This window comes from Neovison vison, chromosome 3 (genome assembly GCF_020171115.1).
Source record: "Neovison vison isolate M4711 chromosome 3, ASM_NN_V1, whole genome shotgun sequence".
NCBI classification, from domain to species: Eukaryota; Metazoa; Chordata; class Mammalia; order Carnivora; family Mustelidae; genus Neogale; species Neogale vison.
In genome coordinates this window covers 128,092,633-128,117,466 of record NC_058093.1, presented here as the reverse complement: position 1 = coordinate 128,117,466, position 24,834 = coordinate 128,092,633, and the positions used below count along the sequence as shown (strand labels likewise).

Sequence of the window (24,834 nt, the reverse complement as noted above, 5' to 3'; positions counted from 1 at the left end):
CCCCTTTCATTAATTCCTTCACTGTTTATCTCTCCTACCCATTGCCTCTCATAAAGCCATTTTAGGTGACAAAATATTTCTTCTCCTAAACATCCTTTTAGCTTTATTTTAGGGACCATACACAAAGAAGCAGGTAGCAAGTATGGGCAGGTAGAGGGATCATCAATTTTTCTTTGAAGAGAGATAATATGGATCCTTTTAAGAAACCTCTGAATCCATCCCTGACTTGTCAAGGTGACAGAACACATAAAAATACAAAGAGAAAACTTCTCAGTTTCCTTGGGGGAGGAATACTACAAAATTCCAAGGGGAGGGAGTGAAAACTCTCTCGGGAAAGAAGGAAGGACACAGATCCTTTCATTCACAAGGAGGTAGTGCTGAGAGGGAGGAACTCCTGCCCTCAGCACAATGTCTGAGTAAGGGAAAATAATGTCTGGAAGCTTGAGCAATATCTTATAAAATGAGGTCCTAGGCTACTCCTGAGCACTCCGGAATGGAGCCCGCTCTGATCGGAAAGGGAGAAGGCAGCTGAAGAATCCTGCAGGGCTGGATGGTCACCGGCCTGACAACTCAGCGCACCAGGCCAGGGCCGGGATCCAACGCCGAGAAGCATTAGCAATGGTTTCAGGTGGATGAGGACAGGCCTGCCGCACGCAGGGGCCTTGCTGGGGAGCCGCAGAGGTCCTGCTCATCCTGGGTATCTCCCACCGAACCAACTCGGACCTGAGCGCTTCTCTGTGTCAGCAGTCCCACTCCAGGCACCAAGAACTAACCAGGGTCTTCCGCTTTGTTTTTAACAGTAACATGTGTGGTAAAAAGGAAAAAAAAATCTAAAGCAATGTCCATGAGACAGAGTTAAGAAAAGAGAAGAAAGGGCTGTCTTGTTCAGAGAAAATACTGTGACAGAGAGGTGGCCAGAACTCACTCTGATATTTCACTTCAATATAAACATGGCACGAGCCTTTGGATTATGTGTATTCCCTGCAGAGACAACTCTGAAGAGCCTCTCAGCCCATTTTAGCCAAACGAGTCTATATGATGTGCTCTACACTACAGCGCTAGAGGAACACACATGCATCCTCTAGTAGAGGGAGGCATGCTCACACACACAGGTATATCGTGGTACAACTCATTAAAACAGCTAGTAATTGCTGTGCGGCGCGCCCCACATTTGGGAGAATAATCTGAAAAAAGACTCTGGAGGCACAGAAGATGTGTACAGCTTGCCCCCATCTCCGTGACACCACACACTCCTGGGCAGTGGGTTATCATGAGGTCTGGCCAGTCCCCTCCACGCATTTTCAAAATTTAATCAAGACCTGGATGGTGATCACATGAGTGTTTGCTTTACGATAACCTGTTTGATGCATTTCTCTGTGTCAGTGCACAATACAAAGAAGTTTAATTTTAAGAAGGAGATAAGCAAGGGAACAATTAGTACACTGATCGGTGGTTAATACAATATATAGAACCAGCCGGAAGGGACACCCAGGTGGCTTCCAAGTTACTGGTAATGGTTCATTTCCTAAACTGTGTGGTGGTTACATGGGTTTTATTGTTTGTTTGTTTGTTTGTTTGTTTTTCCGTAGTCTGTATACACATCATATGTAGGAAAGAATATATTATCTCACAATTAAAATTTTAAAACAAAAATTTTTTCAGCCATTCTATATGCACATGGGTATGTCTAAATGGATGTAGACTCAATTTTGCAAGTTGCATCATAAATTCCCACAGGGATTTTTTAATAAAACCGCAGGGAATTTGTGAACTAAATTGGTATGTCCTCAGAATTCTTATTTAAAGGTGGAATGCTGGAAATGACCCTACACAATCACCAAATTCAGGCTCCGTTTAGAAGTTACATCGTATTTAATTAAAGCTGTGCCCTTTCCATGCCCCGGGTCTCCTGCTAAGTAGTCTGGACCCCCACCGTTACCCTATCTGAACACTGCGCTGGCCACCTGGTCTGCCCTTCCAGAGGACCCCCCAGCAATCCCCCGTGCCCCTCATGTGCCTGCCACCTGGCTCAGCAGGCTCCGTGTCGGACTCAGCTATGCCCTGTGGCCGGCACATGTACGTTCACTGCTTGTTGACAAATGAATCAGATAAACAAATCCTACCTTGTCCCCTTTGCTTCCTCCGCTGCCTACAGATGGCCTCGTTAGAATCAGGCCGGGTTTCTCACGTCTCACTGATGACAGAGAGTGGACAGAACCACCTCAACACTAGGGACACGATGATAAAACCTTTTATCCTTGATAGGGAGAGAAAGTGGTCTTAAAACGCAGGGCAAAGTGCTGTCATCCCCAACTGCAATGACAGGGACAGAATTACTAAATATACCACATGGTACCACCAGAGAGTTTCTCAGAACCTGCAGAGGACATTCCAGTTTGTACTTTCCTCAAATGGGAGAAGACGCCGATGGCAGCAGCGCCCTCTGCTGATTCCTGATCGCAGAAGCACATGCAGAGGAAGCAAAGGCCTCTCGCTTGGGCAGGCTGCTCAAGGTGGAAATCTATTTTCTAGTTGTGAAAAGGGATGAAAAGTGAGTTACCCTCATCTCAGCTTCCCGTCCTCCTCCAACTTCCTCGGTCTCTGGGTCCAATCAGCCGGCCTACCCAGCGGGCCACCAGCATCAACAAAACAGTGCTCCGGGCTGCCCCCACAAGCCGCAGAGAAGGACCCAGAAGGTCTGCCCTTAGGACGCCAACACTTTGAAAAGACTGACCAAGTCACACACACAAGAACACGTATTCGAGAAGCACATCACTGAAAGTACAAATATACGGAAGACAGCGCAGCCCAGTGTTTAAGACCCACGCTCTGGAGACCGGCCTGTGCGGGTGCAGACAGCGCTCTATATTAAAGAACTGACCTACACTACCAGCTGCAGCCTCTCACCAATAACACGGGAGAGAAAATAGTACCCAACTCACTGGCTTGCTATGAAGATTACGTTGAATAATTAATATAAAACATTCAGTAAGAACCTATAACGAGTGCCCACAAGTCTTCCCTGCACTGTGGTCTTCCTCATTAAGGGCACAGCTCAGGTATAAGGAATGCACACAAGGCTTAATCGAGGTAATGCTGCATTCGTTTAGAACTCTCCTGAAGTTCTACACACTCAGCCCTAAGACAGATCTGACCTAAGAGGACAGGAAAACACAGCACAGGCTCTCAAGGAGAGTGTAGATGGTGCTAGATAAGAAAGTCTGGAAGTGAGAGGGCACTTGAGGACATCCTCTAAGAGAACAAGTTCTCCACTAATAGGACCCAGAGGGCAAACATGTTTGTACCCTGCGGACAGACCACTGCAAGTTAATAGCCCCCCCAACAGTATATAACGGAAAGAGGGAGGAGATTTTCTTCTCTATTTTAGTAACAGAATATAGTTAAAAGGGATGAAGTACTGAGAAGAAAGGCAGAATTTTCATGCCTTCATAAAACTGGGAGGGCTGTTCCCAGGACAAGGCCCTGAGGAGAGGCAGCAGAGCACACTTAGGTCCAAGAGGGCTCATTCTCTAGATCACCTTCAGTTCCTTCCTGAACCAGAGACTCCAAGATCCTGCACACAGCAGAAAGAGAACTGAAAAAAAAAAAAAAAAAACAAGAAACCCGGAGAATTAAACAATAAAGCAGCCAACTCAAAAAGCTAGAAAGAGATCAAAATAAACCTAAACAAAACAGATGACATTCTAGGAAATCATATAAATACTAAAAACTGATTCAATGAAAAGTAAAAAACCTGATTATAACGAGATCAGAAGCAGATTTTAAAAAATGAAACTATAAATAATCTGAGTGTAAATGGAAAAACACTAAATACCAACAGTAGCTTAAAAATAAGCAGACACATGACATGAGAAGCTTCTGTCAGAAGCTCCAGGATGTTTCCCACTAGAAGACAGACTGAGGAAATTGGCTACATTAATAGCATCACAGAGACAGAGTCATATGAGCATCAGTACTGCCCAAAGACATAGTTGACATTTACCCACCATTCTCAATATTTTTTTTTAAATCCAAGTACTTTAGGAATAGAAAGTTCCTTAACTGCCTTGTATAAACACATAATACAAACCTAGAACAAACATCCCCAGTAATAAAACATTTTATTGACTTCATATCCTTATTAAGTTAGAAATCCCCCCACATAAAAGGGAATTTGACAGTCTATTCCAAAAGTATACGTGCATTTGCCCCTTGACCTAGAAATCCTCAGAAAGTATTCCAAAGACAAACTGGCGAAATATAAAAGGACATATGGAAAAGGTCATTTATTTACTATACCACTCTCTGTAATCATGGAAACCACAGACAGAAACCATTAACAAACTGCCTACCTACAGCTGGTTTCAAAAGAGAGAATAAGAAAAATCTCCATGTCATTCTAAAGAGTAATCTCCAGAATCTATTACCAACTGGAAAAGAGCAAGGAACTTTCAAAAAGGAGTACAGTGTGTCCCCTTTAGAAAAGCTGGGAGAAATAGAAACACGCGGACCTGTAGCATTGTATATTCAGAAAAGAGCATCTACAGAATAAGCCAAAGGCCAATATCAATATACAGGGAGGGTCACCACTGGAGGAAGGGAGAGAGCAGGGATGAAGGACAAGGGTAGAAGTAAACCTCCCCGAGCTTCCTTGTTTATAGTTTCAACCATACACCATGTAAATGTGGAATGAAAAAATTTAATGTAAATATAGAAGGAAAGCAATCCTGAAAAATAAAAAAATCAACTGAAACAAATCACTCTGGTTGTATGGTAAGTGGCAGCATAACCACACAGAGGATTACTTTGGGTGATTTCACTCTCTGGTGTGGTGCATCTTAAGCCCATGAAGAGCAACAGGAAAATCTTAACTAAAAGAACAGTCAGTGGGTTCATTATTAGTAACAATATCAATATTTTGCCATTTTAAAATTATTAAATATTTTGATGTTGTTTGGGACAAAGACTTTCAGCCTGAGAAAAAGATAAAGTATAGAGGCAAAGATAAGTTAATTAAAAACCTTAGAATCTTTCATTTACATGAAGGCATGATTTATTTCTTCCCACTATAAAAATTACAAATTTCTTAGCACTGCCTACTGAAAACGCTAAAGGGAACGAAAACCCAAGAGCAACGTGCATCTCCAAGATCCAAGTTATAGTTTCTAAATGCCATCGTGTAGTGGAACTAAAGGGAACCAGAGCTCCTCAGGAAAACAGGTAATTCCAAATGTGCACAAGAAACAGATAAGATGAGCCTGAGGTATCTGGTCATGGTAGAGTACAAGCAAGCTACCAAAGATGAATCATGTCCTGTCAAAAGACCACAAAAGATGACAATTTGAGCATCACAATAACTATAAAAGGAATAATGAATGAAAATACATAAACTACATTTTTTAATCTATGAGTTCAAAATAATACCCCCCCCCAAAAAAAACCCTCTAAGTCATCTCTGAAGACTAGTAGAGCATTTATCACTATTCTGTAAATAAAAAGAAGGACTCAAGCACGTGCCCTGCCCTTCCCAAACTAATCACATTTCAGGTAGCCAAATAGATGATAAGAGAAAATTCTTCTTTACAGAAGGATACTAGATAATGGGCATAGAGGGAATGACTGAACTAAGGAAACATCATTTTTGCAGCCTCTAGTAAAATGATGGATATAGGTGCCCATCATTTGGTGAACATTCACAGAGAAATCTGTACTAGAAGAAGCAAGCCAAAAAAAATCCTTACCCCACTGATCTTAACACAATTAATATTTAGACAAATGTCTTAAAAAACACAAAATACCAAGGCTCATGCAAGAAGAAAGAGATAACTTAAGTAGCCCTCTACCTATAGAAGAAATTGAAGCTGTAGTTAAAACCTTCCCACAAAGAAAGCTCCAGGCCCTGATGGCTTCCCAGGTGACCAACCATTTAAGGAGACCTATTACCAATTCCATGTAAAAGCCCCCCAAAAACGTCAGAAGTAAGCAGGAATACTTCCCAACTTGCTCTATGAAGTGGCCTGAGACCAAAGCCACGAAAAACATTACAAACGGAAGGTACAATTTAAAAGAAGTAACAAAGATAAAATACTAAAGATCTTAACAAGAAATGTGTAAGACTAGTATGAAGAAAATTCTGAAACACCCTAAAAGACATGTACGTATTCTTGAACACAATGAAAAATAAACCAGATTCTTGGGGAGGAAAATTCAACAACAAAGATGTTGATTCACCTTAGATCAATATACACATTTGACATAATTCTAATAAAAATGCCAACAGGCAAAGAAAAACCTAGAAATCCTGAGTTAAAGAACAAAGACTTAAAGACTAATGAGGGTGTATTAAAAGGGCACAGGAGCTGGCTTGAAGTAGACCCACTGACCAAACCAAGGACAATTTTAGCTCCAAAAAGAATGATGTCTATAGTTGTCTATACATTAATGACTAAATAAAAAAACAAGAGTCCACAATGACACTAAACAGCAAAGAAGAGAGAGAGTGCACTCAAAATAATTCCCACCACATGGAGTGATGATAACATCATTCCTTAATCTGAGCATTGGTGGTCAAAGAGAAAGCTCATTAACCCTGCCACTACAGGAGCTCACCAGTTAATGTGGGGAATTTCTTTAGAAAATCTCCGGTAATAAATGTATAAGTATTAGAAAATCACAATTAATATGAAAAATCACCAAAAATTAGAAAATCACCATTTTCTAAACTCTAAAATAAATTGATTCAGGCAAGGATTAGTAAGGGTATCAAATCTATTAAATGAAAGAATTCTGGGAAGCAGGATATTCAGAAATGAAGTATAAAATTTCCCCTATAAAATATTGTTTCCAAAAATGTTTAACTTGAGGGGCACCTGGGTGGCTCAGTCCGTTAAGCATCTGCCTTCAGCACAGGTCATATTCCAGGGTCTTGGGATTGAGCTTGGTTTCGTGTTCCCTGCTTAGTGGGGAACTTGGTTCTCCCTCTACTTTTGCTGCTCCGCGCTTGTGCTCTCTCCCTCTCTCTCTCTCAAGTAAAATAAATAAAATCTTTAAGAAAAAAAAAAAAAAGGAGGAAACAACAAGACAAAGCAGAACAGGGGGCATTCTGCATTCCCCTTCCGTTTCACTCAACTGAGGTCTGTCCCTCTCAGCCTTCTCCAGTCTTTGTCTCGGCTTTGGTGAGCATGACAAACATGGATGCAGTATATACAGAAGGGTGGTTTCTCTTTATTCTTATCCTGGACAGATGCTACACTTTCTCGAATTCCTTCGAGAAAGAAGGGAAGAAATTTGGGGCGGGCGGGGGAGGCACAGCAGGGCTAAACAGTAAGGAAAGTATCAGCAGAAAAGATGAGTAGAGAATATTCCAGAAGGCAGAGAGATTGTAATGAAGGAGACAGAGCCCAAGACTAAAGAGACTAGATCTAGCCACGGGATTTCATAAGTCCTAGGATGAGGTATGGGTATGGGAATACAGAGTGCCAACAGATGATCAGTGACGAGACAATTCTTAACTCAGATATAAAAACTGGTCCCCTGTTGTCTCCAACCTTTTAATTTCATACTGAAACAAAAAATCAATTAGTTTCACCTTTCTTGGTAAAGAGATTGCGAAATGTGCCACACAGGTAGAAAATTCCACCGCTGTGCATATCAACATGGAGCTGGTAGCCATGCAGTCCGTACTCTGGGTGGTCATCCAAAAGAGGGGTATGAGGAGGTAGCTCGTAGGGGCTAAAAAGCAAAACAAAACATACACACAAGTTTGTCAACACCAGAGATAAAATGTTTAAGCTGAAAATACTCTTTAAAAAAATTAGCGTCCATCCAAACACCAGCTCCTATCAATCGTCTACAGGGTTCCCAACAGTCTTCCACACCAGGAACTTGAAAGAACCACCTTGTGTTCCCTTCACCAACTTCTATAAAAACGGGCAAAGGAATGAGTTCCATAAGTATTCCCCAGATGACCACGGAGGAGCGTGTTTCTGGGACGTGCCTAGGCCAGCAGCTCTGCAAAAACAGCTCTGCTCGTCCGGAGTCTCAGGGGCCAGATGATGGAGCTGCCCGGCAGGAGAAGGCACCAAACAACAGACCTACAGACAGGAACCCTGGCTGAAGAGCCACAGCTGTAATGAACACTTCTGTTCGGTAAGAAAAACCTTACCAAACTCAAAAGCATCCAGGAACTTTTCAGATAATTTTTTTTAAAAACTGAGTATAAGAGCAGTCGTGAGATGAAAAGCATATTCCCCAACTAAAGACCTTCAAGTTCATCGAAAGACACACTGTGTGGACCAAGCAAAACGCATCTGCAGACCCGACTTGGCCAGATGTCTGCGTGCCTTGCAAGATATGGAAACGCACGTTAGTGCAAAGAATGGGAAGCATCTTGAGACACCGGCATCTTGTGGTAACGACACACTGTCCTGCATAACAAACTAATGACACGCTATCCTGCCCCATAATACTGTTCTACTGGGGACATAATCCTGAACCCAGAACAAATAAAGCAAATGTGTGCTCATGAATAATCCAATTATTTTAGCAACAGCTAAGTAATTACACCTGTTGGCTTGTGTCTACTGATTGAAAACAGAAGATCTTGTAGCTATTCTCAGGATATTAAGATAGTATCAACTTCTAATCCTTTACATTGACTCTACAAAAATTTAACACACCCACATATAAATACATACACAGTGGCTGAGCCTAACGTGCTCTTCTCCACAAGGTGATGGAAATGAAGATTTGCCATTACAAAAGCCAGTTCTTCCTCCCTCTGAAAAGTTAATTAGAAAGAATACATTTTCAACTGAAATATTTTAATCTTTCACAAGGTCGCAGCACATTCATCTTATGGATAGATGCAATTTCTTACCACTGCAAGATCACCACAGTCCTAAAGCATTATTCCTGCTAATACATTATTACCATCCAGGAAGATTTACATGGTATACTGACAGCAGGACCACGATTCACCCAAATACACAGAGCATGTGGTACCAAAAGGATTAACATCCTGTGATGTCCATCACATCACCAGCACTTGTGAAATATCAAAATACTCTATTATACGTGCATCGTGAAAATGGTTAGTTCCAGGTTCTTTCAAACTCTTTCCCAAGATACGGACAATACTTGTAAGAACTTCACATATACAAAAGTAATTCCACAAATACTTAACATTAGTGGCACAGGTTCCTCTCTTGAGTACCTGCTTGACTTGGCAAAGCCAGTGGGAATGAACAGATTCAGCCACCAGGTTGAGTAGTAGAAAATGTGACTGTAGAGGAACAGACATCCATTCCTGCCCAAATTCACAGCTGACACTGACTGGTGGAGATAACCCAGAATGGTCAATCTGAGGCACCGCTTTCCAGTAGCCAGCCAGAGGATGACCGGCCCAACCAGGGTCCTCATAACTACGTACGCCAACACAGACAGATGAATTCAAGTTAAGGACGTGCCCAACAAGCCAACTGCTGTGTGGGCTACAAGTCACCCTCACACAGAGAGTGAGGGAGGGATAGGAAAACTGATGGCCCCAGCAGGTTGAGAAAGACAAAGTTTGACAAGAGGTCGATGCTGTAGATCTTAGTTTTGTCAAGCCTTGCTCAGACTTGTGGACTGCTATTCTCGTTTGTGAACTTCCATCTTAAAGCCCCCACAAACTGAGGCCACAGATCTCCATCCACATGTGGTGCACAGGAAGCATCACACTGTTATGCTCGTGGCCGAAGTGACTTCCCAGAAAGTAACCCCAAAGGAAGGAGCCAGTCAACAGTCTCACCCCGGGAAAAAAGAAACCTCATCTAGTGGGAGAGGAGAACTCTTTAGACACTGTCTCCTGAAAGGCAGATTACATGTAAGGCTACACATACCGGCTCAGAAACACATGTGGAGACTGGGTAAATACACAGTAAGAGACCCTCTGGCAGACACAGGATGTGAAAGGAGGAGGGAGCAGGGACTGCTGGGAAGGAGGAAGGGGGAGGCTCCCATGACATGGGAGGGAGAACATGAACAAAACCATGCAGACAGGAGCAGGTCGCCTATCATTGGTGACAGCAGAACAGCAGAGGGGCCTCCATTGAACAGGAGGTCGTTTAGCTAGGAAAATGAAGTTGCTGGAGCATAAAACAGACTGTGGTTATTGGAAGGTTGGAGGGACCTCACATTTGGGGTCATGCATAACGGTGAGTCAACATGGAGCGGGAGGGAGATGGCACAGTGCAGGCAGGCACTGGAACCTTACCTTCCACAGCCCCACCAGGAGGCCTGGGTGTAGACAGAAGATCCGAATCAGGCTGTCCCAGCCAATCATGGTGGATTCAGTTAAGTTACTTAGATTGTACTTTGCAATTAAAGAATGCCACCGAGGTCTTTGTACATCCATGCCAAAGAAAGGAGAGAGAGAAATGAGTTTTCACATCTGGAGTATTATCAGTTCTGTCTAGTGTAGCCAAGAAGACTTTAGAAGAGCACGCTAATAATGTGCACCCTGTTAATGAACGGTGTGGGCAGGGTCGGGGACATAAACAACTCCTATAAATAACAGGAAAATGGACACACCCAAGTTTCCCACCCAACCGGTTTCCTTCCCTTCCTCCTCGCTCTTACTATCAACTCAACAGCTCAGTCAGAAGTCGAAGAGTCATGAGGGTGAAAAAGAACCATCTTCTCTCCTCTTCCCCTCAGAGCCCAGCACAATGCTATCATCAAAAGTAGATTCCCATATGTACTCCTAATCAAGGGATATAATGCATAAGCAAAGATGAAATATTTTAAATGACAAAAAGGAGGAGGTCTCAGGGTGCTGTCTGAAAGCAGATATATATATACCTTTTAAAGTTTTATCAAGGATAATTCAGAGAGGGTAAACATTTTAATATTGGAAAATGAATTTAAACCAAAATCTCCTGAGTGCTGTCATGAAGGAGATCCACCGTGAACTGCGCATTGAATTAATGTCCAAGAGGAAGTAACAACTCAGATGTGTAACGAAACACAACTCTGTTATTCATCATAAGAGGTAAAAATAACAGAATGAAACTTCTAAAGTGCTACAATGATAAATATAGATATATCTATATAAAATACATAGATATATAGAAATCATATAGATATAGAAATATATAGAAATTATAAGGCAGGTGAGCTCTCAGTGGCCAATTAACATAGCCTACCATTTGAGGCAAGTCCCTATGGAGCTGGGGCCATGTGGCCTTCCAGCATTCTCTTCCAGCACCTAAGACACCAGCTGGCAGGAGAAAGATATTCAAATGTTCACTTAGTAAAAAGAGAACCAGAAACCTAAGGAGTTCTGCGGTGGCACTGTTTCCAAGTGGGAGCGTGAGAGGGGGAGGCTTTCAGCATCAGAACCAAATCGGCAGCTTCCAGACTAACCTGGTCTCTCCCTCAATCTTCAAATGACTTTTTGGGCTGAAAACCACAGTTACGGAATGGTGGTCGCCGAGTGTGTGTGTGATGTGTGACCTAAAAATATACCCCAGTTAGGTAGAACACACAGGGAGAAAGCCAAACACAGGGTTAGGAACCTAAGTCTGGCGTCAAGAAAACCTTAGATCCAACCCCAAGGTGCTCAGAAATGGTAGTTACTGCCTCTATGGTTATCAGTGTGGACAGATGAGGCTGAGCAGGGCATGAAAACCCTCCTCTCACACTCTTCAGTGGGCCCAAAAGGAGACTAGTCATACCACAGCTGCACAGCAGTTTAAACAGACTCCAGAGAGAACAGGCGAAGTCCCTATGTGCCTCGGCCTCCCAGGCCACACAGAGAGGAGAAATGAAGGCTAATACCTTGGAGACATATAGCATAAATCACAGCATGGAGAACACTTGCAGAAAAGAAAATTTAATGAGTCTGACTAGAAAGGTTTCAAATACAGGAAAATTCAAATTGCAAATTACATAAATAAGGCTTTCACTATTCTTGAAAATCTTCTCATGGAGGAAACAAAAAAGACTCATCTTGCTGTCACACAGATGCGTGTGAGAATTTCTCCATGATAAAAGCATTCACTCTCCCCCTTGCAACAAAGAGCCCCTCAAAACAGATTCCTCAAATACACATTCAATGTCTGTTCCCCACAGCTTATCAAACACTTTCTGAAGTCCACTGAGTTTTAATGGAAATAAATTACACTAAATCAATTTTCCCAGTGAATTCTAGCACTTCCCCCACTGCACGGTATCTAGGATTCCTGACTCATATGGCAGTTTTCAGGAGCAAAATAGCTTTAACTCAGCTTTACAGTTCAAGCCTATCCACTGTGTCTTCCATGACCATCTTAATTGATGTTAATAGTGTTGTCCTAATACTTTAAATAATATTTTGTAATATGCCAAGTAACATATTGTTTGTATTAGTACAGAGACAGTGGACTGATTCTCCAAACACCATTTCCTAGTGCATGAAACTAAACACTATCTTAGAAAAATCTGGTGTCTATCATGATACCATATGAAATTTCAGAGAAATACAGGTACTAATTATAAAAGTGAACATGCTTCCGAAATATCTTCAGTAATGTAATCAGGGAAAATCATTCGTGTGTTATCCTTAGTAGCATTAAGTTTATTTTCAGAATACAATGAGACCAGCTTTATCACCACTGAGAAGCCCAGCGCTCACATTCCCAGCACAAGGAGAAACCTAATCCTGAAACATCCTCAAAGAATCAGCACCAGAAAGCTGAAGCTAAAACAAGGTCCCGGGTTACAAAGTTGTAAAAATGTGTCTGTGTCCAAGGAAGCAATGAAAGAACGCTCTCGCACCACAATAATACCTTCCATCCCAAGGACACATGTGACGTGTGAGAGAAACCTGGGGTGGAACCCCAGCACACAGGCTGGTAGGAACAACGCCTGGTAAATGCCATGGCAACGTCAATGGATGCCGGGCAGTGAAGGAGGCAGTTGAGGGCAGGAAACCAACCCTGGAGAAGGCAGCTATGACCTGTGTACCTCTACCTTCGCCGTGCCTTCTATGTAGCTGTGCTCACGCTCGGAGGTCAGGACGGTAGAGAAGACAGCATCTGGCTTTTTTTTTTTTTTAATTTATTTATTTGACAGAGAGAGATCACAGAGATTATTAGGCAGAGAGGCAGGCAGAGAGAGAGAGAGGAGGAAGCAGGCTCCCTGTTGAGCAGAGAGCCCGATGCGGGACTCGATCCCAGGACCCTGAGATCATGAACCAAGCCGAAGGCAGCGGCTTAACCCACTGAGCCACCCAGGTGCCCCAGCATCTGGCTTTTAAGAGAAAGGGACTAATGACCAGCAGAGTGAGCGGGAGAGACTTGGAATGCATGTGGACGCAGCACAGAGCCCTAAGTGAGGACTCGGTGCACATCAGCAAGGGACACCCACGAATCTGACTAATGCACTTGACAGTGAAACCTTCTGATCCTCTTCACAATAGCCACACATGCTCAGCATTCCTCGCCATCATCACTAACCCCTTCCACACATGGGAAAACTGAGGCACAGAGAGGCTAAGCCACTTGCCCAAGGTCACACATCTAGTCAATCCAATAGAAAGGCACATAAAAGTAAGAATCATTACCTTAGGACCTAATGTTTAAACTATGATTACTGTGCCATTTACTAAAAATAGATATAATAGCTTTGTATATCTTTGTGTTAAAATGGTTAAAACTAAGGATTCAAAAGGTTAGCCATCAGTCACCTAGGAATTTTGCTACCGAGAATACTATTCTCTGTTAACGAGAATACTATTCTCTGTTACAGACAACATATGAGGACACTAAATTTAGATCTAATCATAAATGTTAAAAATCCATTCTTTTTCTATTCTATAGTGATCTGCAATGCACGAGAAGTCTTTAAGATGAAATCAAATTAAAATATGCTGATGGTATTTTTTTTAATTTATTTATTTGACAGAGATCACAGAGAGAGAGGAGGAAGAAGGCCCCCTGCTGAGCAGAGAGCCCAATGTGGGGCTCGATCCCAGGACCCTGAGATCATGACCTGAGCCGAAGGCAGAGGCTCAACCCACTGAGCCACCCAGGCGCCCCTGCTGATGGTATTTTTAACATACAAGTATTTATACCTAAGATGTTCTCACCCAAAGGTTCTGTTGAATTAGTACTTACCCATTTTTGGAGGGGGTTTTAGACCGGTCCATAAAAACTGGCGTCACACCACACAAATCTAAGGCTGACAACATGGCTAGCTGTGGCCAGTTTTTGCCATACCACATAATCGTCACTGATGAATCATGTACGGAAAGGTCAGTGTGTTCCATGACGTACTCTTGTCCATTTTTTGCTTTCAATATAATTACCCAATATAAACCAGATATTCTGGAGAAAGAAAAGCTAAAAATGATTGCCTTGTTGCAGGAGGAAAAAAAATGAAACAACAACAACAAAAAAGACCGCTAAAGTCGACTACACATATCATCTCTAAAGTACCTAATTCCTGAAAAGCTGAAGCTGAAGTTCTCCAAAAGCACCCAACATAAATGATCAGTTCATCAATGGTTCTCTCTACAGAGCCTTCTCCTCACCCATCAGTCACTGAACGCCTCCCATGTTCTCGGAACTGGCGATACACGAGTTCTGCCCAGAAGGAAGGGTGCTCTGGGTGCTCCTGCTTGACTACAGCAGATTCCTAGGTTATTTCTGCTTCGCATAAAAACTTCGGGCCATGTATACGGAATTGGGAAATACTATACGACTAACAAGTGCACAGGAACATACAAATCTATCAAAAGATGGTCCCTTACAGGCTAAGCTGCACCTATGTGCTCACACACAGTGTCCCCTGGGCTTCCGTCATCCTTCCCACTGTGACGGGCACATAAATGTTAAACGGGGCCCTCAAGTAACCGCCGCGCATGGCTCAAGAGGGCGCTTGTACCTGAGGGCCTCTTTGGTTTTGACGGGAAGGCCTGTGTCCGGGTTGACAGGCTGGAGAACCCGAGCGAGCGCGGCTTTTACAGACGCTCTTTGCTTTGTAATAAATTCTTTCTTCCAATATCCAGCTTCTTTATCCTCAACCGACAGTGAGTTCGTAGATACAGCGGTCTTCTCTGCTGAGTTAACTTTCCAGTTACATCTTTTAGGTGAAAATGCAGTTGTATAGATTCTGAACCAAATAAAACTGGGGAAGAAGAGCAGCTACATTAACTGAGAGACACCGGCATGCCCCTGCCGTAGCAACAGATTACCTCAGAGATGCACGATCGTTTTTAAACAGTCCAAGTCCACGAATAAATCAAACCGAACATGTACAGTCGCTCGTGTGTTACAGTGAACTGCAGTTTGAGGCAAGTGTTTCAGATTCACCAATCCCAGAAACACACACTAAAAGGAAAAGCTTGTTTCCCAGGGTCAAGTTGAAATGAGTGATCTCACGGTCTTTGGCATCTCCAAACCACCACGTTTCTACAGCAATAATGGAACAACAGATTGCAGAGAGATAACAAGAAATACGCCTGGTGATTCCTATTGTGTACTTGGAAGTATGTTCCTTTTTAAAAGATCAGAAGAGAACCATATACACATACACACACAGGGAAATGTCAGCAGCAATGGAGTCGGATGTTATTTTTGATTTCTGTGTTTTAATTTTTCCACAAGGAACACATTACGCTTGCATAAAGAGAAGAAAGAAAAAACTCGCTGCATATTGCGTGAAAAAAAAATCACAGTATTTTTTGAGCACTGTGTTAAGCATCACATTGAGGACTTTGGAAAGGTTAACCAGTTTGATCATCAAGGAACCCAGCCAGTAGCTACTATTACTGAGCCCCGGAGCAGACCCTGTAACGGAGCCCCCGCGCGAAGCTGCGGCCCAGGCGCGGCCGCGTATGTTGAGGAGACGGAAGGCCCGGGTCGCCCCCGCAGCCTCTGCCCGAGCTCACACACCTGCCTGCGGGGCTCTCGGCCTCTTCAGCAACAGCGAACGAACTTGAGGGAACCGAGGGATTTACCCAAAGAGCCCGTCAGCCACGAGGCTGGGTCCAAATCCGGCTCGGCGCCCCCGCGGCGCCCCTCCGGCCCGGCCCGCCCAGACGCCGGCAGCTCGCAGCGGGGGCGGCCAGCGGGGGCGAAGCCAGCGCCGGGCGGGCCTCTCGCAGCCAACGGTCGCCTTCAGGGAAGGGCAGAAACTGGGGGGCAGTCTCTGGGGGGGCACGGAGGCGGGGCTCAAGTCACTTTCCTACAGTGAAAAGTGCGCTTTACCTGAATAAACGCAACGACGCGCTGACCGCCGTCTCCGCGCTTCGGCGTCGCTGCGTGTGGGACGACGTGGCCGCGGCCCAGAGGCAGCGAGGAGAAGGCGGCCCCGCGCTGGGGACCCCGCGCCCCGGAGGCAGGCCTGTGCCCCCTGCCGCAGCCGCGAGGCGCCCCGCACACACGCCCCGAACCGGACCCCACCGCGACACCAAGTCTGCTGCCCTCGGGGATCCGTCGTCTCCGTTCAGGAGCATCTGGCCTTTGCCACCTGAGCTAAGAGCTGCAAAACGACGACGACCGAGGTCCGGCGAGGGAAATCTGCCGCGGTTTCGCCAAAAGCCCTTGAGCGGGCAGTGTCCTCGACTCCCTGGACAGAGAAGCTGGTCCCCGTCTCCGCGGACCGACGCTCCTCGTCACCCGCACCGCGAACACCGGCACCGCCCGCAGCAGAGCGGACGCTGCTCCCGTGCGCGCGCCGGCTCCCGGCCCGCGAGCGCGCGCCCGGGCCCCACGCGGCCTCGGGCACCGCCACGCCTGCCATCTGTGCCACCTGTGCCACTCTTTATAGAATTAAAATCCTGGGTGGATTGTTCCACGTAATTATTTATAGAATACAAATGTCAAGTATAAGACGCTTCACCAAGTACTTAAAACCCAGACACATTCCTTTCTTGGTCCCCATCCTGTTGGAAGACTGAGGCGGATCTGAGGACAAGAGCGTGGTTCGCTATTCTGACTACCAGTCAGGCACACACAAACTTCAATCAAACAAGCTGTTGATAAAATGGGCCCAATTTATCGTTCTAATGAACAGTGTCAACGTGCCCTTTTTGAAGACTGACTATAATATCAGACAGTGACTCTTAAAAATAAAATTCAATATGTGCGGGGGGGGGGGGGCCCTAGGTGGCTCAGTCGGTTGAGCACCTGATTTTTTTTTTTTTTAAGATTTTATTTATTTACTTGAAAGACAGAGAGAGCACAAGCAGGAGGAGTGGCAAGAGCGCCTGACTCGCTGTTTCGACTCCAGTCATGGTCTTGGAGCCGTGACCATGAGCCCCTTGCTAGGCTCCACGTTCAGGGTACAGTCTGCTGGAGATTCTCTCCTTCTCTCCCACTCCCCTGCTCATGTTTGTGCACACGTTAGCTCTTTAAAGTAAACAAATAAAATCTTTAAAAAAATAAGAAAATAAAATGCAATGTATGCAATTAAGATATTTCTTATAATAAGAAAACAAACACACAGGTAATTGCATCAGAAGTTCAGATTTTTAAAGGACAACTCTCAAGAAAGTGGGATGGGCATATAATTAATAAGGAAAATATGCAAGGAACATCACTAGAGGTATGGCCCCAAATCCACTGGAAGGTCCAGTGCCTACACCATCTGAGCCCATGAAGGTCAGTGGGGAGAAGTGATGTTTAGAGAAACAAAGCTATTTATAATTTATCGACTTATTGAGCAATCGGAACTCTATCCTTTAACAATGTAAGAACCCCCCGAAAAAGCTAGTTTGCGATATTTAATTGACCTCTTTCATGAAAATGCCTTACTGTACTTTGCTTTAGTGAATGTCTTCACCTCTTATTAGAAGTCATTAAGAAAGAGACACAAAAATTGCTTCACATCCATTCTAGAGTTATTGTCAAGAACAGGCTTATTGGGGCGCCTGGGTGGCTCAGCGGGTTAAAGCCTCTGCCTTCGGCTCAGGTCGTGATCCCAGGGTTCTGGGATCGAGCCCCGCGTCGGGCTCTCTGCTCAGCGGGGAGCCTGCTTCCTGCTCTCTCTCTCTCTGCCTGCCTCTCCGCCTACTTGTGATTTCTGTCAAATAAATAAATAAAATCTTAAAAAAAAAAAAAAGAACAGGCTTATTTCCCTTGAACCCACACTGAACCCACTTGTGTGCATACTGACACACACTGACATACTGACACATACTGACTCTGAAGATACAGTCTTCCATACAGGAGACAAGAGCACACCAATAACAAGTTTGATCTTTTTCAGTTCATGCAAAGATACTCCTTTTTTTTTTTTTGAGTGTATAAATGCAAATCACTGGGAATATCCATTTGACCACTTAAAGCATTAGACATACTACATCTGTGTCTAGAAACACTTTCAAAATTAATTCTTTTAAATTTATTAGTTAATTAGTTAAAACAGTGTTACTAGTTTTCATGACTTCTATCAAAACACCATCAAAAGAGGACAGAGATTTGGTTTTCTCCTTACTTGTCATTGGCCAGGTGATAAAAGCGCCTGTTCACACATCCAGCACACAGCAGGGTCACAGCATCCAAGTAGGAAAAGATCTTCAGCAAGATTTCTGGGGGCATCCTGGGAGAGGGGGAAAAAATCAGAGAGGCAGGCAAGCATCTGAGCTAAAAGTTACCCAGAAAACAACAGGCTGTTCACCACCAAACAGAGAGCAACCAGCGCCCCTCCTGTATGAGAGGCAAACTGCATCCTTATCTTCCACTGGTTTCTCAAGTGAAATGTCCTGCTACCACAGTCCTCATGACCTAAACGAATCCAGAGACCCAAGGTCATGGCAAGCTAACTCCCTTGGCACGTTACCCATATTCACACACTGTGAATCCACAGGCAGGATTTCCCTATCTCCCTCATGAAAGTACCCATCAATTCTTTGATGAGATAAAATGAAGTAAGAGAAAAAGAATGGATTCTTAGCTATTCATTAAAAAATAACACAGAATTTTCCTCCTCAGAAAAGAGAAGATGAGGAGGAGGAGGAGAGGGAAGAGGAGAAAGGAGGAGGAGGAGGGAGAGGGAGAAGGAGGAGGAAGCTGGAATAGGAAATATCCACTTATCTTCCACCTAACCCATACCACCCCTTATGCACCCCCTTCCAACACATCCTCACACTTGAAACCTTCCTCCAGCACTTTAAGGAAACTCCAAGCCCCATAAGATTTTCTGAACTCTCTTTTCCTTTCTCATTTATTGCCTAAATAAATGACATTGAGCTGAATTCTCAATACCCCATGTATTTCTATGATCTTGCACTTTTACAAAACAACTATCAGAACCTGAGCGTGTCCAGAAAGCCTTGCCAACGTTAAGAAGTCAGGAACGGGCACCTTTGGACCTGAGGCTGGAAGAAAGCTAGCCACAGAAGACTGTGGGGCAAGGGGCAGGGGGCCTGGGGACAGAGAACTGGGGCAGTAAAACCCTTTGGCCAATTTCAAATGGCTTGCCCCTATCTCCACTTATGATTTCAACGACTTTACTTTTTTAAATTATAATGAAAGTCAGGTTATCAAATGTTTCATAGGGAAATAATCAGTCCTAAGATTGCGACAATAGTGAGAAAGAATGAAATGGACCCTCGGAGAAAGATGATGAATGCAAGACTTGCCTGGTCTGCATCACCAGGCTGAGCTCCCCCCATTCAAAAGCTTTGGGGATATTCAACCAGAGACTCCCTGATTTGTTAAACAAGCAGTTTTGCTTAGGGATTAATTAAATCCCTCCTGCCAAATGAAATTCCTTACATTCAGAGTCAATAAATTAGACACTTCAAGCAGCAAAATGTTGCTAACGCAGAGATGGCAAAATTGCAAGAAAATACACTTTGTGACCATTTGGATTACCCATTGCACACAGTTTTCACATCTTGATTCAACTGTTTCACAAAAACTCATAGTTACTATTTTATAAGCAAATGTAATCTAAAAAAAATGTAGAGCTGAACTTAAAGAAAACGTTTCAGAAAAGTATCTGGCAAATCTTATCCAGGAAGAATTATTTAATTAGAATAAAATCCTATTCAAAGGTCATTAGAGAGGTTCACCTTCCTACCCAGCAGACTAAGATAATGAAGGGAGGAGGGTTCTCCCTGTACTTCTAGCAAAAGCAGAAAACCCCCACTTTATTTTTTTTTTAAAGATTTATTTATTTATTTGATAGACAGAAATCACAAGGAGGCAGAGAGGCAGGCAGAGAGAGAGGAGGAAGCAGGCTCCCTGCTGAGCAGAGAGCCCGATGTGGGGCTCGATCCCAGGACCTGAGATCATGACCTGAGCCGAAGGCAGAGGCTTTAACCCACTGAGCCACCCAGGCGTCCCAAACCCCCACTTTATAGTTAGAACGGTAGAGATCAAAGACATTCTTAACTACGGTTCATGAGGTATCCTCAAAGCTGGAAAAATCACTATCCACACCATACTGGGTCACTGTGTGTGGGATTCTAATTGTTTCATACTGCAGAGGATGGAGGTGGGGGAGGATGGGGAAGGAGACAGGAAAGTGAGAAGCAGGACAATCCTAGAAACTCACATTGTCAGAGCATAGTATCTAGTCCAGAGAAGGTCCTCGGATATTTGACAAACAGATAAACCAAATGAATATTCGTTCTATTTCTTGTATCATATTATTGTATGACAGATAGTGTTCTCAGAGTATAGTGTTTAAAGGTTAAATTGCTGTCCTTAGTTCTTTTTTAGTTCTCATTTCTTTTTAAAAACACCTGAAAGTATGTACTCTGGTAGCCCAAAACCTGAGATCAGGCATCTTACGTTTGAATCTGGATTTTGCGATACGCAGACTATGTGAGCCCTACTCCCCCCAGTGGAAACGTCTGCAGTGCCCACACGTGTTCAGGGTGCCAGACAATGCTTAGCAGAGACTTGGTGCTCCAGAAGCCTCGGTACAGCACAAATCCACAGGCATCTCAGCATCAAGTTCAAACAATTAGTTAAAAAAAAACAAAACAAACAAACAAAAAAAAAAACACCAAGCACAACCTTGCCAGGGCAAAATGGGCTTGCAAAGCTCAGAAAACTAACAGACCCAGAGGCCCCTGGAGCTTTTAGAACACATTTAATCTCCTTTCCATGGTTTCAAGCATTTTGATCAACTAGAACGTGAATAATTTTGAAGAACATTTTTTAAAAAGGAAAATTTACTTGTCAGTTTTAGAAGTTCACTTCATAAACCTAGTCTAATAATGACAGTGGTGACAGGCTGATGACTCACAGCACACTCTCCATGTTGTACTTTCTTCCTACGCAATTCTATTCTCAGCTCAGAACAGCAGCTTGGTATGCACAGCATTGGAACTTTGTCTAAGAACTCCACCCCAGAGCCCCCCAGAAGAGTGCCATCTATGAGGACTCACCCCTCCAGAGACACCAGCCGGTCTTTGAGGGGCTGCTCACAGCGCTTTCCCCGCCGGGCACACTGGTTCAGGACAGCCCTTCCTGCACTCCTGGCGCCTGGCCCCTTTCTGAAGGTAAGATGGAAAAATAAAATTAGAATGACAGATGACCTGTCCAGTCTCCTCTACAAAACCGTAAAGAGTTCATAAACTCCAAGAATGACTCACTGTAAAAGTTCATCTCGGGAAAGGGAAAGGAAAGAAGAAAGGAAGGAGAAAGAAAGAAGGAAGGAAAGAAATAAGGAAGTGGGGAGTGGGGTGGGACAGGAAAGGGACTAGAAAATATTCCATGTGTCCTGAGTAAGTCAGTCTGAAACCTGGACTCACTTTGATGTGTTTTAAACAAAAAATTAATTGCTTCTGGCCCTTTGGCTAAGATCAAGTGTAGTAAACAAAAAGATTAAATATTTGCTTTTATAGTCTGTCAACCTATCAACGAGGTGCTATAAAACTCATTTAATGGAACAAAAGGAAATCTTCAACAGTGGTCAGCTTCAACAGTGCAACAGCAGAAACCTAACAAAGAACAGCCTCAGTCAAGTAAGAAAAACCTCAGATTTGTGAACCAGAACTGCCCACATAATCTGCAGCTTTTCAGGTCTTTGAGGGATGGTAACGCTCCAACCCTAGCTCTGGCAACCATGGCCGCGGAAACACTAAGTATTCTGCTCCAATTTTTTTCACATTTTAAGTATCTCACATTCAATGGAATATACTTTAACTGGCCATCTATTTTTTTATTTTAGTGGTACAAAAAAATAGTAAATCTTACAATCAACGGCTTTTAAGATTCAATGAAATAAGGTATACTATTTTATGCAGTTAGTTCTTTTCAGAAGTTCCTGAAATACATTTATATTAAAAACAGCCCTCCAAACCAGCTCTGCTCCACCGCGGCTCCACAGGGATCTGAAACCCAGCCAGAAACCCAGGAAGGCACGGGGCCCGCAGCCTTGTTTCCAGGCAGCAGCCCCCAGAGAGAGCTACTGGTGTGGACGCTAGTTATCTTGGAAAGCTTTGGAAGCTGCCTCTTGACCACACATACAAACACACCTACATCAATTACTGGCCCGCCTCCCACCCAGCGTGTGACTAAAACCTAGGGGATAGGTTCCACTTACCCAGTTCACCAACGTGCCTGTGCTCCGAGTACGTACTTTGTTCACCAAGAGTTTAGCACCCGCCCCCATTTATCCTACCAAGCCGATTCCCTGTGTATATTTGGACTAACAATCAAAAAGGATATGGGCAATAACTGGAGGCAAAATGAGGACCATGAGATGTTGGAAGGAATGGCAGTAATCTCTGGAAGTGGAAGAACCAAAGCCCCAGGGATGGATCTGAACAGAGGATGGTCCGAGATCCCAAGCGTGGCCCACCCCTCAGAGGCACAGGGACCATACAGCCCACAACCCAGCACAACCTGAAACCCACGTGGAAATGGGCACGCTGCCACGTGCACACCCGCAAGCACTCAAACGTCTGAGGATTCCCCACGGGCTTCTGAGCAGCCAGAGAATGAGTCTGTCCTCCCTTTAGAGGTTTGTCTGTATCACGCCAGCCATCGTGCTGATCGTGATCAGCCCTGGATAAACACGAGCTAGCATCTGCACACTGGCATCTCCACCTGGGACAGGAGGGACATGGTGAATCTCTCCAGATCCTGGAAGGTAACAAATTCACCAAGGTAAAAAACACTGGCTCCCCAGGCCTCTCCATGCCAGCTTCTACGAAAAACACTCAACCTGCCAGTGAGTTCCTGGAAACGCAAAGAAGCTAGGCAGAACCAGTGGTACCCAATCTGTGCCCAGCAGAACAGGAAGGGAAGGAGAGCAGGCAGAAGAGGTCCTCCTTTGGAAAGCTCGGCCATGCCCTCCCTCTTTATTCAGAGATTTCCACCTATGCACTCGATCTTTGTATTCCTGTTGAAAGTACTACTTAAGCAAAGCTTTCCACAAAAGAAAAGCTTCAACTCCACAGACCTGGCTCTAACACAATAAGAAGAAGTAAAATACAATTTCCTAATTGTGTTAGTGTCCTAGGGTGGCCTTAACAAACTGACTCAAACTAGCTGTCTTAAAACCGACGGAAATTTATTGTTTCAGTCCTAGAGGCCAAAAGTCCAAAGTCAAGGTGTTGAGAGGGCCATGCTCCTTCTACAAAGTCTCCAGAGAAGAATTCTCCCTTGCCTCTTCCAGCTTCTGGTGGTTGGTGACAATCCTTGGTGTTCCTCAGCTCATGGCCACTAGGATGACCAGCTCTAACCTCCGTCTTCACCCAACCACCTTCCCTGTGTCTCCGGCTCCTCTTATCAGGATGCCAGTCACATCCTAACCCAGTGGGACCTCATCTTAACTAATGACGTCTGCAAAGACCCCATTTCCAAATAAAATCACATCCTAGGGTTCTGAGTGAGCATGAATTTGAGGGACACCATTCAACACAGTACACAATCTTTAATCATACACATTTTAAGTGATTTAAAAGCACTCCTTATTTTAAGTGGTCAACTTCTTGTAAATTCTGTGCCAATCTGTATTACATATTCCAAGATCAAATAAATACCTTTACTTGACAAAGGACTCTAACAGATAAGCTTTTTTTTTTTTTAAGATTTTTTTTTAATCTATTTATTTGACAGAGAGATCACAAGTAGGCAGAGAGGCAGGCAGAGAGGGAGAGAGGAGGAAGCAGGCTCCCTGCTGAGCAGAGAGCCCGATGCGGGACTCGATCCCAGGACCCTGAGATCATGACCTGAGCCGAAGGCAGCGGCTTAACCCACTGAGCCACCCAGGCGCCTAACAGATAAGCTTTAAGTAAAAGGCATTTCTATTACTTCTTCATCAAATAATACTACTTGTCGGGACTTCCCAGCCCGTGACCCTTAGAGCCCTGGCAGTATGAACGGTCATGCCAAGAAGCCTGGAGGTCTGTATCTATACGCTGTACGCAGAGATTGGGGAAAGCTTCCTTAACTTAAATGAATACTGCTGGAGTCCTCAAATATAAATTTGTTTAAAAGCATCAGTAAATTGGGATGTCTGGGTGGCTCAGTTGGTTAAGCATCTACCTTCGGCTTAAGTCATGATCTCAGGGTCCTGGAATGAACCCTACCTCAGCCTCCCTGCTCAGCAGGGAGTCTGCTTCTCCCTCTGCCTGCTACTCCCTCTGCTTGCGCTCTCTCTCTCTGACAAATAAAATCTTAAAAAAAAAAAGCATTAGTAAATTGATAACAGCTTTTTCCCATACATATTTCTGCAATCAAAAAGTGTCAAAAAATAAAATCTATTACACCCTAAGTCTTTTCCAAGGGAGTCGAAGAAAAGTAAATTAACACGCTGTATCGATCCGTTTCAGTCTAGCAAATTGGAGAGAACCAAATAAAGAACACCCCTTCACTGCTGGGAGCGCAAACTGGTATCAAC

At 44.0% G+C, this 24,834-nt stretch overlaps 1 protein-coding gene across 6 annotated transcripts in view; it reads right to left on the bottom strand.

The window, feature by feature from the left end:
• FBXO15 (F-box protein 15) overlaps positions 1 to 24,834 on the bottom strand; it is a 48,357-nt gene that overhangs the window by 19,137 nt on the left and 4,386 nt on the right. For 4 of the 6 annotated variants that reach the window (XM_044242812.1, XM_044242814.1, XM_044242809.1 and 1 more), the window contains 7 exons: positions 21,371 to 21,478; positions 18,463 to 18,567; positions 14,908 to 15,150; positions 14,139 to 14,363; positions 10,256 to 10,382; positions 8,697 to 8,779; positions 7,589 to 7,731 (listed from right to left, as the gene is read on the bottom strand). In XM_044242812.1, coding sequence (XP_044098747.1) covers positions 7,589 to 7,731; positions 8,697 to 8,779; positions 10,256 to 10,382; positions 14,139 to 14,363; positions 14,908 to 15,150; positions 18,463 to 18,567; positions 21,371 to 21,478 — 1,034 coding nt within the window. The remainder of the gene's footprint in view (positions 1 to 7,588; positions 7,732 to 8,696; positions 8,780 to 10,255; positions 10,383 to 14,138; positions 14,364 to 14,907; positions 15,151 to 18,462; positions 18,568 to 21,370; positions 21,479 to 24,834) is intronic. The other 2 variants (XM_044242811.1, XM_044242815.1) reach the window with 2 other exon arrangements.